Source organism: Diabrotica undecimpunctata, chromosome 1 (genome assembly GCF_040954645.1).
Source record: "Diabrotica undecimpunctata isolate CICGRU chromosome 1, icDiaUnde3, whole genome shotgun sequence".
NCBI classification, from domain to species: Eukaryota; Metazoa; Arthropoda; class Insecta; order Coleoptera; family Chrysomelidae; genus Diabrotica; species Diabrotica undecimpunctata.
Window position 1 is genome coordinate 23,656,832 of NC_092803.1, and position 17,216 is coordinate 23,674,047.

Genomic DNA, 17,216 nt, shown 5'->3' on the forward strand with positions numbered 1-17,216 from the left:
TTCAAAAGAAAGGTTGGTCTGCTAAAAAATGCGCATTAGTAGAGATAGATGAGTTGTCACTGGGTTACAGCATACCTCCACCCAAAAAGAAAGACTTATTGACGCACATCTTTGGGGACGATTGGAAGGATGATCAAACAATCGATTTGATATATGCATATCATTTCTAACAACGCCCTTGAAACTGAAGAAGCTGACCATGATGAAGAAAACTGTGAGTGTCTAGACGATAACTTTGGGATAGAACGTTTGAGTCGACAGAAATGGTGAACGATATCGATGGACTACATTTTCGATTTTATACTTCTAATGTATTAAACGTATTGATATTTAAATCAAATTTATTGTTTTGTAACTTTATTTGACCTTCATACCTACCTACATTTGACCTATATGATCAATCAAAAGGGGACTAGTCCTCATAGAATTTATTCAAGAGAGATTTTGTCTATAGCAGTCGCTCAAAACGCCTTTAGTCCTTTAAATAAACCTTTTTTTATAAAAAAATAAGCACATAATATTTTACTTTTTATGTTTATTTTTAGTGCACAGAACTACCAATCTATCATTGGAAGAAAAAGTGTCATAACCACAAACCTGGAAAATAAAGAAATAGTTTTTTTGATTTTCAGAACATTTTTCTAGTTTCGACAAATCCTTTTTTGAACACCACTTCCTCAAATATACCTAAGAACCTAATCATTGATCTTACCCAGATTAGCAGCTGAGCTACTGCCAAGTTTCCCATTGCACACGCCAGATGTAAAGGCGTTCTCAGATCTCTAGGGCCCACAGTTGTATTGACTTCCTGAACGTTCGCCCTTGCTAACACACTTATTATCCCTTTAATGTTTGATGCACAAACAGAATCTGAAAACAGAGTACATAAGTAATGTACTTTATTATTTACAACGCAAAAACATACCTATAAGTTGTTGTCCTAACGGCATCGTGTTGTTCGGAGGCGGCAAAAACTCCTTGTGTTCATATTTCGATCGGATCCACTTCTCTCTTTCTTCCCTACTGGACTGGGGATTGGGTTTCGATCGGTTTTGGATCTGACATTCCCATACGGAGTTAGCCAGAGAGTTTCCTATCGCCAGCATTACCGCAAGATTTCCGGGACTACACAAAAAAATCATTTTAAAATATGTTACTCGTTTCTGCATTACTGATATTTATTCATCAAACCCTCCAGTTACATCGCTAACTTAACTTGATTTTATCCATAAATTGTATACACATTTATTATTTTAGGTTATGTTAGGTTAGACTTCTTTTTCTACCCATTTTTTGGCTATATGATAATTGTTGAACAAATATTCACCTGAATGTATTAATATCATAGCAGTATTTTAATTTTATAGGCTTTGATGAAAAAATCTTTAATGTTTGGAGATACAAATGGCAAACTGAAACAATATTCAGCTTTTATTTTCTTAATTATTGTAGTATATCCGATTGTAAAATATCAGCTCGTCTATATTAAATAATCGGCTTGTTTTATTATCTTTTCTCTCTTCTTGACAACTGATCTTTTCACTACATTCTAAATACGTGCCTTTCTATATATTTTTATATAAATCTATGTTTTCATGTACTAGGCAGATTTTCTAGAGCGCTAGAAAGTTTTTAGCTCACAATATTAAAGCCTCTTGATCATATATATAAAAGATCTTGATCTCTGTACACATATTTTAATATATTCATCTGATAATTTCTTATGAAGCACCGTTTAAAAAGTTTGTTCATCAATAGTAACAGTCGAATAGGCTATTTGGTTGTTATATATAACGCAGTCTATTAATATCTATATTATAATATTAAGAAACATCAAGATTGTTTATAATTACATCTAAAATAAACAGAATTTGAAAACTTACGGCCATTCATCAAGATCCATTGATCGAACCCTGGAAATGTGAGATCCTAAGTTCCTGTGAATACCCGAACATTCAATGCACATCAAAACACCAAGGTTCAGGCTGGCCCAATCAGGATCTGCAAAAAATAAAAGTTTTAACAGTCGTAACGATAAAGGGATGTTGGAATGATGATATCACTTGTTGGCAAGTGTTAAACATACTTGGAGCATCACAGTCCACACATAATCCATTACCAGGCACCCTCGTTTTAATCGATTGAATCGTCGAGGCCTCCACAGGATTAGTTTTGGCTTTTGAGGTCTCGTTCAACTGGAGAGAGTTGAGGATCTGCTGCTCTATGGCAGCAACCCAGTCGTCGCGCTCTTCTGAATTAGTAGCATCAAAATGCCATTGCTTGTTATCCAATGAGACAATATAGAACTCATTGGCGTCTGTATCTGCAATAGAAATAATTTGGTAAGTCTATCGACCCTTTAATTGGGTAATTAAGGAATATTTTTCTACCCTAGTGTTACTGAACTATATGATGAAAAAGCAGACTAACCGTCATATTCTGCGTTCTTCACGCCACTGCTCTTTACTCTCCGATGTCTCTTTTTAACATGCGGAGTTTCGGATTTGATAATCTCGCCGTTCAAGAAGGAATTGCTGCTCGACAATACCATCCCCTCATCACCGCTTAGCTGTTGGGCCCCATACTTTGAATTGACGTCTTTAGTCGGGTCGTAGGCTCCAAGAAGAACTCTATCTGAAGTCTTACGTTCTTTGCCTACAATGAACAATAAAAAATTAATTTACTAGGAAATACAAACGCCTAAAAACTATTAAATCGTATTACCTGTAATAGATAATCCCCCAACACCTTCATTAATGGCACTATGCCCACCACCAGCAACTGTAATGATCGATTTTGAGCCTCTAGGTTTCTGTCCGGGAACCTTAACAGTAACGTACTGCAGAGAAATTTCTTTTCCGTGCACATCGTCCATATAGTCGTGAAGACTTGGATGGTAGGTCAATCGTCCATCGTCACACAAGGTCACGTACTTCTTTTTCCATTCTTTATTCAAAGGTTTACTGCTTCGCTTGTACAAATAACCTAAAAGAGAATAAAAGGAGAACAAATAAGAACAAATAATTTAACTAAATTTCAAAAAGCGACGCAGGGCGTGTAAACAACGATACAATTGTATTTTTATTATTAAAGATGTTCAAAATGCATGTACTCGTTCCGATATTAACAGTGTATTATTACGATCACTTTATCAATTTTTCTCTTTTCTCGATTATTAGTTTTTATTACATAGTATATAAATTATTGTAGTCACTGAATATTAAACGAGTATGCAAGTAACGATTGTCCGAGTATATTCAAAAACTAAACATGTCTATTAAGATAACCAACCAGATTAAGAAATAACCATCTCTATTAAGCTTATAAAAATTGCTACTCGACGTCGTCGACGACTAAAACTGACTCGGACCAGATTTACTATTTTCACATTGTTATGCTGTTACTATTAAACTAGTAATAATTATTATAATAGAAGATATGACTACCACAACATGCACAAAAAGATCAAAGAATTAATTACTAAAAAGAAAACCAATAATCCCCACCCGACACTAATAGACGCAGACGGTAACCTTATATCAGACGACTTGAAGCTCATTGACACATGGAAAGATTACGTAGAACGACTTTTTAACGATAAACGCAGAGCGACAGTGGACCAAGATGACGACATGACTGGACCCGAAATACTAAGGTCTGAAGTGAAAAAAGCCATTTCATCGCTAAAAAACGACAAAACACCAGGTCCCGACAACATACAGAGCGAGATCATAAAACTCCTATGCGAAACGGATGACCACTTCCTTGATTTTCTGACAGGCCTTTTTAACACCTTTTACGACAAAGGGGAGATTCCGGAGAAATGGCTTCGATCGACCTTTGTAGCCATACCTAAAACACCAAGTGCAAAACACTGTGATCAACACCGCTTAATAAGCTTGATAAATCACATTACCAAAGTTTTCACCAAAATCATACACAATAGAATATATAACAAATGCGAAGCAAATATATCGGAGTCACAGTTCGGATTCCGAAGCGCATTGGGCACAAGAGAGGCGATCTTCAGTCTGCAAGTTTTAATTCAAAGATGCAGAGACATGCACAAGGACGTCCACTTGTGCTTCATCGACTTCTCCAAGGCGTTTGACAAGGTCAAACATGATAAACTCATGGAAATGCTCAGACAGATGCATATTGATGGCAAGGATCTGCGCATAATAACCAGTCTCTATTGGAACCAAAGTGCTGAGATAAAGATGGGCAACTTACACAGTGGGAAGATAGATATTAAAAAGGGTGTACGACAGGGATGCGTCCTCTCGCCGCTCCTGTTCAATATATACTCTGAACAAATCTTCAGAGAAGCACTGGGAGAAGTTTCGGAGGGTATCAAAGTAAACGGAGAGGTAATCAATAATATTAGATATGCTGACGATACAGTTATTATCGCAAATGACTGCAACGAGCTTCAAAGACTCATGCAAAGCATACACACAGCAAGTCAAGAATATGGTTTAGAACTCAATACAACCAAAACTAAATGCATGCTCATCAGCAGAACACAACAACCTCCGATGCAACTGACATTAAACAACCGAAAAATAGAACAAGTGGAGACATACACATACCTTGGAACCACAGTCAACACAAAATGGGACCAGTCAACAGAAATAAGATCACGAATTGAAAAAGCGCGAAACGCGTTCAACAATATGAAAAAGTGGTTCACAAGCAAAATCTCAATGGAACTAAAATTAAGACTGGTCAAGTGTTATGTCTTCCCGGTCTTGTTCTATGGAGCAGAGGCATGGACCACAACGGAAGCCACCCTGAAGAAACTAGAATCCTTTGAGCTGTGGATATATCGCCGTATTCTTCGGATATCCTGGACAGACCACATCACTAACGTGGAAGTAATGCAGAGAATAGGCAAAAGCAAAGAAATAATCTTCACCGTAAAGAAACGGAAGCTTGAGTACTTCGGACATGTCATGAGGCATACTAAGTACCGGCTGCTACAGTTAATAGTCCAAGGAAGAATCGACAGTAGGAGGATACCGGGAAGAAGACGACACTCATGGATGCATAACCTGCGACAATGGTTCGGACTAACATCGACCGAACTGTTCAGAGGTGCCGTAAACAAAGTCAAAATAGCCTTGTTAATAGCCAACGTCCGAAACGGATAGGACAAAGGAAGAAGAAGAAGAAGAAGAAGAATAATTATTTGTTGTGCGTTTTAAAACTACTTAAGTATTTATTTTATTCTGTATAACGACTTTAAACTGTATACGTGATTACTGTTGTTGAAAACAAAAATGTCCACTAATTCTGTTGATGAATTAGTTGAAAACACATGGAGTCCTTCTCAAAAACGAACTACAAGAAGTCCTCGTAGCGCTGAAGTGAAAGAAATAATTTTAAATCAATTTTTGCCAAATTTGACGAAAACCACATTTTATGGAATGTTATTGTATGGAAATTAATGTTCAATATCAATGCAGGTGAAGAAACGCCCTTTTATTAGACAGATACGACATTCTGGTGTTGTATAGAGAAGATAAATGCAAAATTTATTATCTGGATGAGACATGATTGAACGATGGGCATACAATATCTAAAATATGGGTAGACACTAAAGTCAAATCATCTAAACAAGCTTTTTTGGACGGATTGACAACGGTATTAAAAAAATCCTTGCAAGTAATTTATTTATTACATTCTACATATTTAAAATCTCAAAACTTACAAATATAGTATAACCTGCCACATCCGGACCTGTCATATCCGGACCTCCCCATATCCGAACGGTTCGTGGAACAAATTTTTCGATCAGTCCGACGGGCGAAAGAAGATATGAATGGCTCCACACCTAGTTCTCTACGCATGGGTGTATTTCTAGCGGGGTAAGTGACCTTGAGTTGACTCTCTCGACCGGTTTGACTTTCACATACCCTTTCTATACATCCCGACTGTCGGTCTGTGTTCGCTCTCAGTCTTTGTTTGCTCTTGAGCAGTGAGAGTTGTTTGGCGTGAAATGTTTCAGATTCATACCTCCTTGACCTTGTGATAGTTGTTTGTCCATCGTTTTCGTGGTGATATGGCCGAGAAAAGGCAGAAAATTGTAACAATGAAAGAAAAGTTTCGTGCGTTGAAGAGGCTAGATGCTGGTGAAACGGCTAAGAAGATTACTGTTGAGATGTGAGTAGGGACTAGCACTGTAAGTGACTGAAAAAATCTAGAAACAAAATTAAAAAATGGTGCTCATCGCAGGCTTCAACAACTGGGATAAAGAAACTGAAAATGATAAAAAAGCCCCCAACAACCATATCAATAAGTGTTTGTATCATTGCTTCACCCAAAGGAGGGAGCAGGGATTACCAATTTTAGGGATACTCTAAAAAAGTGGACATGTTAGATGTGGTGATGTGGGTGGCCCAAGCATCGGATGACATAAAACCAGTAACAATGGTAAGGTCATGGCGGAAGCTTTTAGACCACAAAGCATCTGATGAATGGACGGGAGAGAAACCAGAGGTAGGTACCGATGAAACTTCCAAAGAAGAAGAGATTGATGAACCGGTAAAGAACCGGCCGTCTGGTAAAAAAGAGATGGTCGGATCTAGAGGCCGATCAATATTTTGAAAATTGCCAATGAGGACAAAGAAAATCTTTTTGCCGAGCACTTAAAAGTCTTCCAACCATATCCCGCTGAAAATAACTTCGGCTTTGAAGATAAAGTGAAAGCATTTCTGCAAACTCCAAATCAACTGCAACTACCCATTCAAAATTTTAGCTTTAACAAGTCACAAGATCCATACATATGTTGAAGTCAAAAATTTTTGCAGGATACGACTTAATTGGTGCTAAAATTCTGAATGAATTTTCGTATAAGGGACTGAGATATTTGACACAAATATACAATGCTGTTTTAAGGACGGGATACTTTCCGCTTTTGTGGAATCTAAAGACATTCTACAGACCTATTAGCCTACTCCCTGCTATGGCAAAGTTACTAGAAAAATTACTTGTAAAGAAAATAGAACCGCTGTCACTGTGGACAGTTTTCCTAAATGTTTAAATTTTACAGATTGAAAATTAAATGCGATTTAAATAATAATTTTAAAACTGAAATTTTATTACTTATTTATTTTTTAAACAAATTTTAAACAAATTCAATAAAAATACTGTTTGCTCCTAACGCCACCTGTTAACGTATTAACAAAGCATACGTTGTTTACTTATCACAAACCTGTCAAATTCAGACTAAATATTAATAATGAAATATAAAATATAAATAAATATCATTTGATAGTCTTCTTCTTCTTCTACTTCTTGGAGATCTTTCGATCTGTTTAATTCTGAAGCTGCCTCTGGTTAATTTCCTGGGACCTAGATTGCCAACTATCTCTCCATCTTTTAGGTGATCTTCCGGGAGGTCTTGAACCGGGCGAGTTGTTTTCTAGGGAAATTTTTGGGAGTCTATTCTCATCCATTCGTCTTACATGATTGTATCACATCCTCTTACGCTGCCTTCCCCATCTTACAATATCTTGAATTTTGCACTGCTCTCTGACGTTTGTATTTCCCACCCTGTCTCTTCTTGTTTTGCCTACTATTGTTCTTAGGGTAATAAAGTAATTGATGAAGGAAAGATTCCTCAAGAATGGTACAACTCAGAAGTCATTTTACTATTCAAGAAAGGAGACAAAGCAAACATCGAGAATTACCGACCAATATCCTTGCTCTCACATCTGTATAAATTACTAACTAAAATCATAACCAACCGCCTAACACATGAGCTCGATTTCTATCAACCTATCGAGCAGGCTGGATTCAGAAAACATTTTAGTACCATAGACCACTTGCACACCGTAAGAACACTGATAGAAAAATGTACCGAGTATAATGTTCCAATTCATATGGCGTTCGTCGATTTCCATAAAGCATTCGATTCCATCGAATTATGGACAGTGCTTGAATCTCTAGAAAATGCACGTTTAGATTCAAGATACACTAACATAATTGAAAATATATATGAAAATGCCACCATGCAGATAAAGCTGGACGAAAGCACAAAAACTAATCCCATAAGACTACAACGGGGAGTAAGACAAGGAGACACCATCTCTCCCAAACTATTTACCCTTGCTCTAGAAGACATTTTTAAGAAACTAGAATGGAACAATCCAAACAATGGAAAGGGTATCAACGTCGACGGATCATACTTAAACCACTTGCGATTCGCAGATGACATAGTTTTAATAGCCGATAATATCCAAGAACTAAATGATATGTTACAACAATTAAATGCAGTTTCAGGAGCGGTAGGCTTAAAAATGAACTACAGTAAAACAAAAATACTGAGCCGAGACCAGACAAATATAACAATACAAAATCATACCATAGAAAATGTGGCACATTATGTATATCTAGGTCATGTTATCAAACTAGGAAAACCAAATCAAGATGCTGAAATTAAAAGAAGAACACACCTGGCATGGGGCGCTTTCGGCAAATTAGCATATATCTTGAAAAACACCTCCATTCCTGTAAACTTAAAGAAAAAGGTGTATAACACATGCATACTACCAGTTTGTACTTACGGCTTGGAGACAGTAGCCCTTACCAAAAAATCTGCTAAAAAATTAGAAACAACGCAAAGAGCAATGGAACGAATCATGCTTGGAATATCACTAAGAGACAAGATTAGAAACACCGAGATAAGACGTAGAACGAAGATTAGGGATATTGTGGAAGAAATTGCAAAAATGAAATGGCGCTGGGCAGGTCACGTAGCCCGATATAATGACAACAGGTGGACACGGAGGATTCTGGAATGGAGACCAAAGACGACAACAAGAAGCATGGGAAGACCTCGAAAAAGATGGGTAGATGACATAAGAACAGTGGCAGGCAAACAGTGGATTAGATTGGCGCAAGATAGAGAAAGATGGAAGCAATTGGAAGAGACCTACATTCAGGAGTGGATGGAAAATGGTTGACAAAGAAGAGTTCTTAGGGTTTTCATTTCGGCAACCCTTAGCATCTGTTTCGTTTCGTTGGTACCTTCGCGCACTTCTATGCCATATGTCATGATCGGTCGTATGCAAGTCTTGTAGATTCTAATTTTACTATCTGTGCACATATACGGATTTGACCAGACTATTTCCGGCAGACATCCCGACAATGCCGATATTTGATAGTAAATTTAATTATTATATAAAATAAATATGTTTAAAAATATTAATTGTATAAATTGTATATTTGTAAAAGTTTAAACGGATGATTCAGTGTTGTTATTACTCGGATGACATTTAAATTTTGACAATAGTGAGGAATTAAATCTTTTAAGGGCAGATACTCCTTTAATTTTTTACTTCTCATTTAATGTCTATATTTTATTAGTTATTCTTCATGCAGTTATCAAGTAATACAACGCCAGTATACATTCTTTAAACAACTATAAAATTGCAAAAAAAATATTTACCTTGTTTTAGAGGAATGGCTCTTCCGCTGCCGAAATCCCCGCAGTTCTTCAGCTTGTCATCTCCTTTCTTGCTAGGTGTAAAGAGATTTGATCTTCTACGGTTTTTTCTGGACGTAGTCGGTGTTGAGTTAGGTGTGGGAATGTCCTTGTTGTCTTTTGAGCTGCTATTCACGTTGGAAACGTTCTGGAGGTTGTCTAATGAATGGGGAGCTGCGAATTTCGCCACGTTGTTATTCTCCAGAGCTTGTACCACTGCTCCCTGTAATATAGATAAGTTATGAAGCAATACAAGGTCACCTGATCGGCCTGTATAAGTAGCAATGCAAGAATTTAGCGAAACATGTGTAGATTATTTATGCACCGTATGAAAGACGAGCCAGGGGTGTCACAGGGCTCGGTCCTAGGACCATTGCTCTGGAATATCCTCTACAATGCTATACTACAAGAAGATTTAGAAGAAGGGACACACGCTATAGCTTACGCGGATGACCTGGTCGTTCAAGTAGAGCACAATCAAAACAGGCTAATAATCAACACAGCAAATGCTGCACTGGAAAGGGTGAAAACGAGGCTGGAAGACCGAAAGTTGAGGGAGAAAGAACAATGTTCCAAAAAGGTTAAGTGTTTAGGTAAGCAGTTATTTGGCAAACACGTCAAATATGCTGCAAACAAGACCCTACAGAGAGCAACAGCATTGGCAATAATTATGCCAAATATAGCAGGCCCAGGTAGGGAAAAAAAAGGATTCTCATGGAAGTGGTACACTCCACAATTCTATATGTAACACCGGTGTGGCATCAAGTAACGGACAAACAAAAATAACAAATTTTAGAGATGCTCCAAAGAAAAGCCCTATTAAGAGTTGTATGCGCGTATAAAACGACCTCGACGTTAGCCCTACAAGTTATAGCTGGGGTACCACCAATAAACCTGCATGTAAAAAGAAGACCTAAAACATACGCCAAGAGTTATCAAGAAAGAACAGAAACCATCACAAAATGACAGGAAGAGTGGGTAAATGATCAGAGGGCTGCATGGACAAAAACTATGGTTTCACACGACTGATCCCGGTCGTGAAGGAATGCAAATATAAAAACACGAACTACTTCTTTATGCAATTCCTTACGGGACACAGTTCATTTAGAGCATACCTCGGGGAAATTTGCAACGCAATACCTGGACTGCAGAATAAGCGGCAGAGCAGAACACTGTATATTCGAACGTAGTAAGTTCAATGACGAAAGAGATGAGTTATATGCAAGAGTAGACATCTTAGGAGCACACAATTTTACGACCGTAGTGGGATGGGGGAAATGAGTTTAAAGGAGGTGCTGGAGGCTGTGATGAAAATCGTTAAAAGAAAGGAGATGTGTTAGAAAAATAGAGACAACAGGGGTAAAGATAAATAACATAAGCAACAGACAGAAAAAGAAAACTGAAGGAAAAAGGTGAGAGCGCGCGAGAGAATGGTCTGGAAAGACGTGCCACGCGCGTAAGCTGATAGTGGTTTTAGTTGGAAGGAAGGGTACCATGGATGCATCCGGAAACAAGAACCCCAAAAGGGGAACTGCGTTCGGATGTACTCCGTCTACTCTGAATCCAACTCACGCCAGGTACAATTCAGCTGGTGGTATGGTCTTTAGACGATTTCCACTCTCACAAAAAAAAATATGAAAGACAAAGATTTTAAACACGGTGATAGGTTATATTTGACTATAAACGGCTATAAACTTGGAGAATATTCAGATAAGTTACTGATAAAGAGTAAACAAATAATGAAGCAGTTTTACCTGTGAAGACACATGGCTATCGATGGTAGACGTTGACGAATTCCACTTTTCGTCTGACGATTTGTACATCAATTCCTTATTGTCTGAAATTTCTCGATGAATAAAATTCGACGTATTAGACTTGAGTGTATTGACTTGACGTAAATCGACTTGCTGAACACTAGTTGGTTCCTACAAGGAAATAAATCAAAAGATCAATATAGAATTGTAAAAACAAGTTAAGCATTAGGGTTTTACCTTATGGGACAAGGTGTAGTTATGTCCTGGTGACATATGAGGTTGTGATTGTCCGTGCTGCGAATACCCATTGTTGCCTTGCAGTAGATGCCTTTGTATGGACACTGCTCCCGGGTAGTAATGATTGTTCGGTGTTGAAGGCCTCGAATTGGTCGGAGTTAGGCACAGAGTTGAAGCTGATAACCTTTGCTGGACTATTTTCTGGCAAGCTGAAACAAAGTAATCATCTTGAAATAAAGTGAGAACCTCCTTAGCTTATTGAGATTGTTGCCGCAATGACTGGATCTGAGTCACAAAATCATTATGGGACAAATATTTTTCCCTTAACCCGTATACTAGCTGGAATAAAAAAAAATGGAGGCTGACAACAAAAACTTTTTATTTTGTAAAAGAAAGTAGTTTAAAGATTCATCTAGAATCTTTGTCATATTGGTAAGTCGAATTGGAAAGCGCAATTAAAATATAATCATCACTATAATAACTCAGACATAATTAGTCTAAAACAATAAAGATGTAATTACCGTCTTGGAAGACTCTTTCCACGTTAAGTCCATAGGTAGCGCAGGTTTCGTAATACGTACACCTCTTCAGGTCATTGGCCAGTTTTCTAGCTCTCGAGTCATCTATCACCCGAGGATTGTTTTCACTTATTGCATCTGAAATCAGAGAAAATACTGTCATAGGGTGACTTATTACTAACTGTTATGTTGCGCAATAAAAATGAGAAACTGATAAAAGAGAAAATAAATAAAAAACGTAGAGATAGGAATACAGTGTATTTGAATTTGTTTTGTATTTTGTTTTGGTAAGCTAATGGTGAAGTGGGTTACGAATGGGAGAATCCAGTAGCTCAGAAATCATTTTCGGCACCATTACCTGGCTCAAGCCACGATAAAAAGGATTATTAATCAGGTCAGCAACCTGCCAAGAGAAAATGAGTTAAAATAGCAAAATAATAGTGATATAAAACATAAAGGCATTGCACAACTAAAGAACGGCTTCACCATGAGGAAACAAAGAAACCGACTCAGCGAGAATTCACTGGCTGCGATGCTTTGTGTCCAGTCATGGAGAAAAGATCATATATTTTTTAATTTAATTAAAGAATACTTGAAGTAAGAACTTTTTTGTTCAAGTGTGGCTTGTGACCCATATATATATATATATATATATATATATATATATATATAAACTAAGGTACACTCGAAGAGTGGTGGGTTTTTCGGTCAAAGTGGAGAAATAAAAGACAAAGACGATGGCTACTTCATCTATTTATTGAAGACGTTTCGCTTTCTGCTGAGAAAGCATCATCAGTTCATCTAAAAAGAACAATATGAAACCAAACATCCATAGAGAAGTTATAACCAAAGTGTGTTACCTTACAAAGACATGTAGCAGTCAGTGATGTTAAAAATATGAAAAAGCTTACAAAGCTGGACATTCAGAGTTAACGTTGTATATAACAATTAAATTGAAACTAGGTAAAGTTTGCAATTTGACAAATTTAGCACAGCAAAAGAACATGTGATAAAAATACATGTATATATAAAAAAAATTTTATAAAAACTTAGTAAAAAACATTAAGGTTTATTTTAAAGTGTAAAGAACTAGAAAGATCATTAGATTGCACTTCCAACAAATTTATTTAAAAATTATATTTTAATTTTAACTTTAGGTAACATTATAAGTTATTAAAGATTAATAGTAATAAAGAAAAAAATGAAGTTTCCAGTCTTTAGCTTACTGAGGCTCGTTGGTAAATGAATTTAAAGGTTTGACACCCACGCACAACAACGTGAGTAGAAGTGGCCTTGAAGTCACAATGACATAAACAGCAAGGCAAGCTACCAACCTCTATGTATTAAGGCGGTATATTCAAAGAATGTGATAAATTTGGTTGACAACTTGTCGTTAAAAAACCAAGCAGTGAAAGGAAAAGGTGGTTAAGATCACCATTTAACCCTACAGTGATTGATCTGTCAACAAAGAACAAAGCAAGAGAAGTCAATCCAATATATCATATATTATAATATTATGACGTCACTAGTTAGCCAGCTAACAGGTGAAGATTAATAAAAATTTCCACAGTCCAAAGGTTCAAACATTAAGGACCGTAATGAAAAGGATTCTATGAATCAGATTCAATTTAAAGTTTTATCAAACAAGTTCATCAAAAAAAACAATTACTTGATTATGTAAAAGTGATATCGACAAATATTAATAAAAAGTAAGTTGATAAATCTTAATTAAAGAAGGAATAATTTATTTATATTTTATTTTTATTTTTATTTAAATTTATTATAAGAAAATGTGATAAAGAAAACCCCAAAATGGGACAAAATTTAAGTAAACAACATATCAAGCCTAATTCTGTAAAATTAATGCATGATAAATTTGGCTCAAATTACTAATGTCCGTTCTCTTATTAAGAGTATTAGGATGTTTTAATATTGCACACATTTCTAAAAACTGTCTTTTAACGAGATTGCGTTCAGTGCCAAGAATTTTAACTTCATTAAAGTTTACTTCATGCTTAGTGTTAATGGCATGTTGGGCAAGAGCACAAGTATGCTTAGATAAATTGATATCACTGCGGTGTGTCGTAAGACGCCCTCTCAGTGATCTCCCAGTCTGACCGATGTAACATGAGTCACACTCAGCACAAGGTATATGATATATTACATTCACTTGTTCCAGAAGGGACAGAGGTGTTTTAGTTTTAGAGAACAAATCTTTAGAACAAAGTTTTTCTTTATTACTATTAATCTTTAATAACTTATAATGTTACCTAAAGTTAAAATAAAAATATCATTTTTAAATAAATTTGTTGGAAGTGCAATCTAATGATCTTTCTAGTTCTTTACACTTTAAAATAAACCTTAATGTTTTTTACTAAGTTTTTATAAAATTTTTTTTATATATACATGTATTTTTATCACATGTTCTTTTGCTGTGCTAAATTTGTCAAATTGCAAACTTTACCTAGTTTCAATTTAATTGTTATATACAACGTTAACTCTGAATGTCCAGCTTTGTAAGCTTTTTCATATTTTTAACATCACTGACTGCTACATGTCTTTGTAAGGTAACACACTTTGGTTATAACTTCTCTATGGATGTTTGGTTTCATATTGTTCTTTTTAGATGAACTGATGATGCTTTCTGAGCAGAAAGCGAAACGTCTTCAATAAATAGATGAAGTAGCCATCGTCTTTGTCTTTTATTTCTCCACTTTGACCGAAAAACCCACCACCCTTCGAGTGTACCTTAGTTTATATTGGATTGACGGTCGTACTCCTTTTCTCTCTCTCTCTCTCTATATATATATATATATATATATATATATATATATATATATATATATATATATATATATATATATATATATATATATATATATATATATATATATACAGTGTGTCTGTCCAAGTAACTCGGAATCAAATGGGACTTTTTTTAATCTTTAGTTTTATAAAAAAAGATATTCCTTATAGAGTTCTGCTTGTTCTAACCCATAATACATAATCATCAGATATTAATTTTTCCAGTCGTATACGCAGTTCGTCAAAAAATATGAACTTTATAAAGAGTAGAGTGGGTACTTGTATTTTTAACCGACGAAATATCGACAATCGTTATTAAGAAAACTTGATTCCAATTAAAACTACGGTTTATATTCTCCATATAAACCGCAGTTTGTACATACATTAAAGGAAAAAGATTATGATAAACAGTCTGAATTGTGTGTTAATAGAGATGTGTCATTTCTTTTATTTTATCAATTCTAATTAGCGATTAGACGTTTGCTGTCAAAAATTTATTGGTTTGCCAGTGCATCCTATAAGTACAGTTGAGTCCGTGGTTCTTTACCCGTGCGTCATTAATACCTGGCGAGATAAAATACATAACGTCATTGTCTTCCACGCATGAAACTAAAGACAAACCAGCTACCGCCTGTTATACTCGGTTCGCTATTCCCAGTCCGAACTGTCTAGTGAATTTAGTAATTATTTTCTTGCGAAGTTAGTTACTTTTTAACAGACTAAAAGTGGCTGGAAATTACTATACAATCAAGCACACGTACTCCTAGCCAATATTAATAGTAAACAAACCAAATAGTAAATAAAATAGAACTTTGTGAATTACCGATAATCAATATTTATTATCTATAATTATAACAACTAAAATATATTTTTTAAATATATACTACCCAAAATTTGATGTGTTTAGTATACACTTCTACTATTTAGAATAATTCTTCTTTTTTTAAAGAAAGAAGTCTGCAATAGTAGGATACTTGAGTTATTAATACTGAGAAGTGGGAATTGTTGTGTTGTAGGTTTCCGACAATGAATCTGTCCAAATATGCCCGAGCTAAGCGAATGGAGTATATAAGTAAGGACACATGTTATTTTTATGAACGCTTGGGGACGTTTTTAAATTTTAAGTACAATTTGTGACGTTTCTGGTTTGTTAAGTTGTAGCTGTCAGTTTCTCGAATTTTTTGCTGTTTTTGCATTTAGAAGTTATTTATATTACACAAACAGCTGTTTTCATAACTAATTTTATATTGGAGTTTGAAATTTTACGGTTAATGTATATTATTTTGCAAATAATTTACATACAAAGTTAACCTCAATCACACAGTTTTGTTATAAGTTTCCGCAAAAGTGAAAGAAGTGGCAAAAAGAAAATAGTTTATTGAATTTTTTATATTATGCCTGGAAAAACGTTTACCTCACAAGCACAAGAACTCGTTTTAAATTTAAAACTTTTAATTAGAGAAAAGAAATGGGAGACCATCGAAACCGTTGTCTTCTGTTCAAGAGGTACAAAAAGTAAAATTTTCAATTGTGCACTATTATAAAGCTTTAATTATGACAAGCATACATACACTTGCGAGCAAAACAATCGACTCACTCGATAAATTGGATTTTATGCTTAGTAATTTCATATTGTGTTACATTGAATTAAAACAACTAATGTAAAAAAATATTATGTATTATAGAGCTTCCAAAAAATAATTGCTTTATGCAAATTTGTAACGTGTTGTAAAATTTGCCTACTTTTGTATGGCACAGAGAATGCCACAAACATTGTAACGGGCATGTTCTACGCAATGTGGACCTCTATGAATTTGCCGGTGGTCGTCTCAGCCGATTTTCAAACGTTGATGTGTGTGTACATTTCAAAGTGCAGTAAGTGAATATTTTACAAAATGTATACTTCACCAGTGAAGGCGTCCAGATAATCTCATTATTACGAGAGGGCTATAGTCAAAAGATTGTCGCCGGTGATCGGTTCATTCTCCTGAGTGCCTTTCGGAATCGGTACGCGACATGAGTTAAGCTTCAACAATCTTTGAGGAATGTACGAGGTGTCACTGTCACTCAGTGGACAGTTGGGAGACTTAAGGCTGCCATTTTGACTCACAGACGAGCTAACAGGGCCCAAATTGAACGCACGTCAGAAACAAGCTCGACTTCAGTTTGCCTGAGAACACGTCAATTGCGACCTTGGCCAATGGTGCAGAGTTTTATTCTCTGATGAGAGTCAAATGTGCTTGTATAACAATGACAAGACGACGGGCTTTTTGAATCACTTTCAGAATTAGGCCTAGCTATTTCACAATCGGCAGAAAACTTCTCAACTTTGCAATTTGTACAGTAGACTTTAAATTCATTCACTAACCCCACTATAGACTTTTTACTTAGTTTCAATTTGCGGTGACAAAA

The 17,216-nt window shown here is 35.7% G+C and overlaps 1 protein-coding gene across 1 annotated transcript in view; it reads right to left on the reverse strand.

Moving 5' to 3' along the window:
* The window catches only part of CenG1A (Centaurin gamma 1A), a 61,001-nt gene that overhangs the window by 7,763 nt on the left and 36,022 nt on the right, over window positions 1-17,216 (reverse strand). The window contains exons 4-13 of the mRNA XM_072539019.1: window positions 12,003-12,137; window positions 11,482-11,690; window positions 11,245-11,415; window positions 9,455-9,713; window positions 2,725-2,985; window positions 2,431-2,655; window positions 2,087-2,323; window positions 1,884-2,001; window positions 926-1,125; window positions 713-870 (exon numbers count right to left, since the gene is read on the reverse strand). Coding sequence (XP_072395120.1) covers window positions 713-870; window positions 926-1,125; window positions 1,884-2,001; window positions 2,087-2,323; window positions 2,431-2,655; window positions 2,725-2,985; window positions 9,455-9,713; window positions 11,245-11,415; window positions 11,482-11,690; window positions 12,003-12,137 — 1,973 coding nt within the window. The remainder of the gene's footprint in view (window positions 1-712; window positions 871-925; window positions 1,126-1,883; window positions 2,002-2,086; window positions 2,324-2,430; window positions 2,656-2,724; window positions 2,986-9,454; window positions 9,714-11,244; window positions 11,416-11,481; window positions 11,691-12,002; window positions 12,138-17,216) is intronic.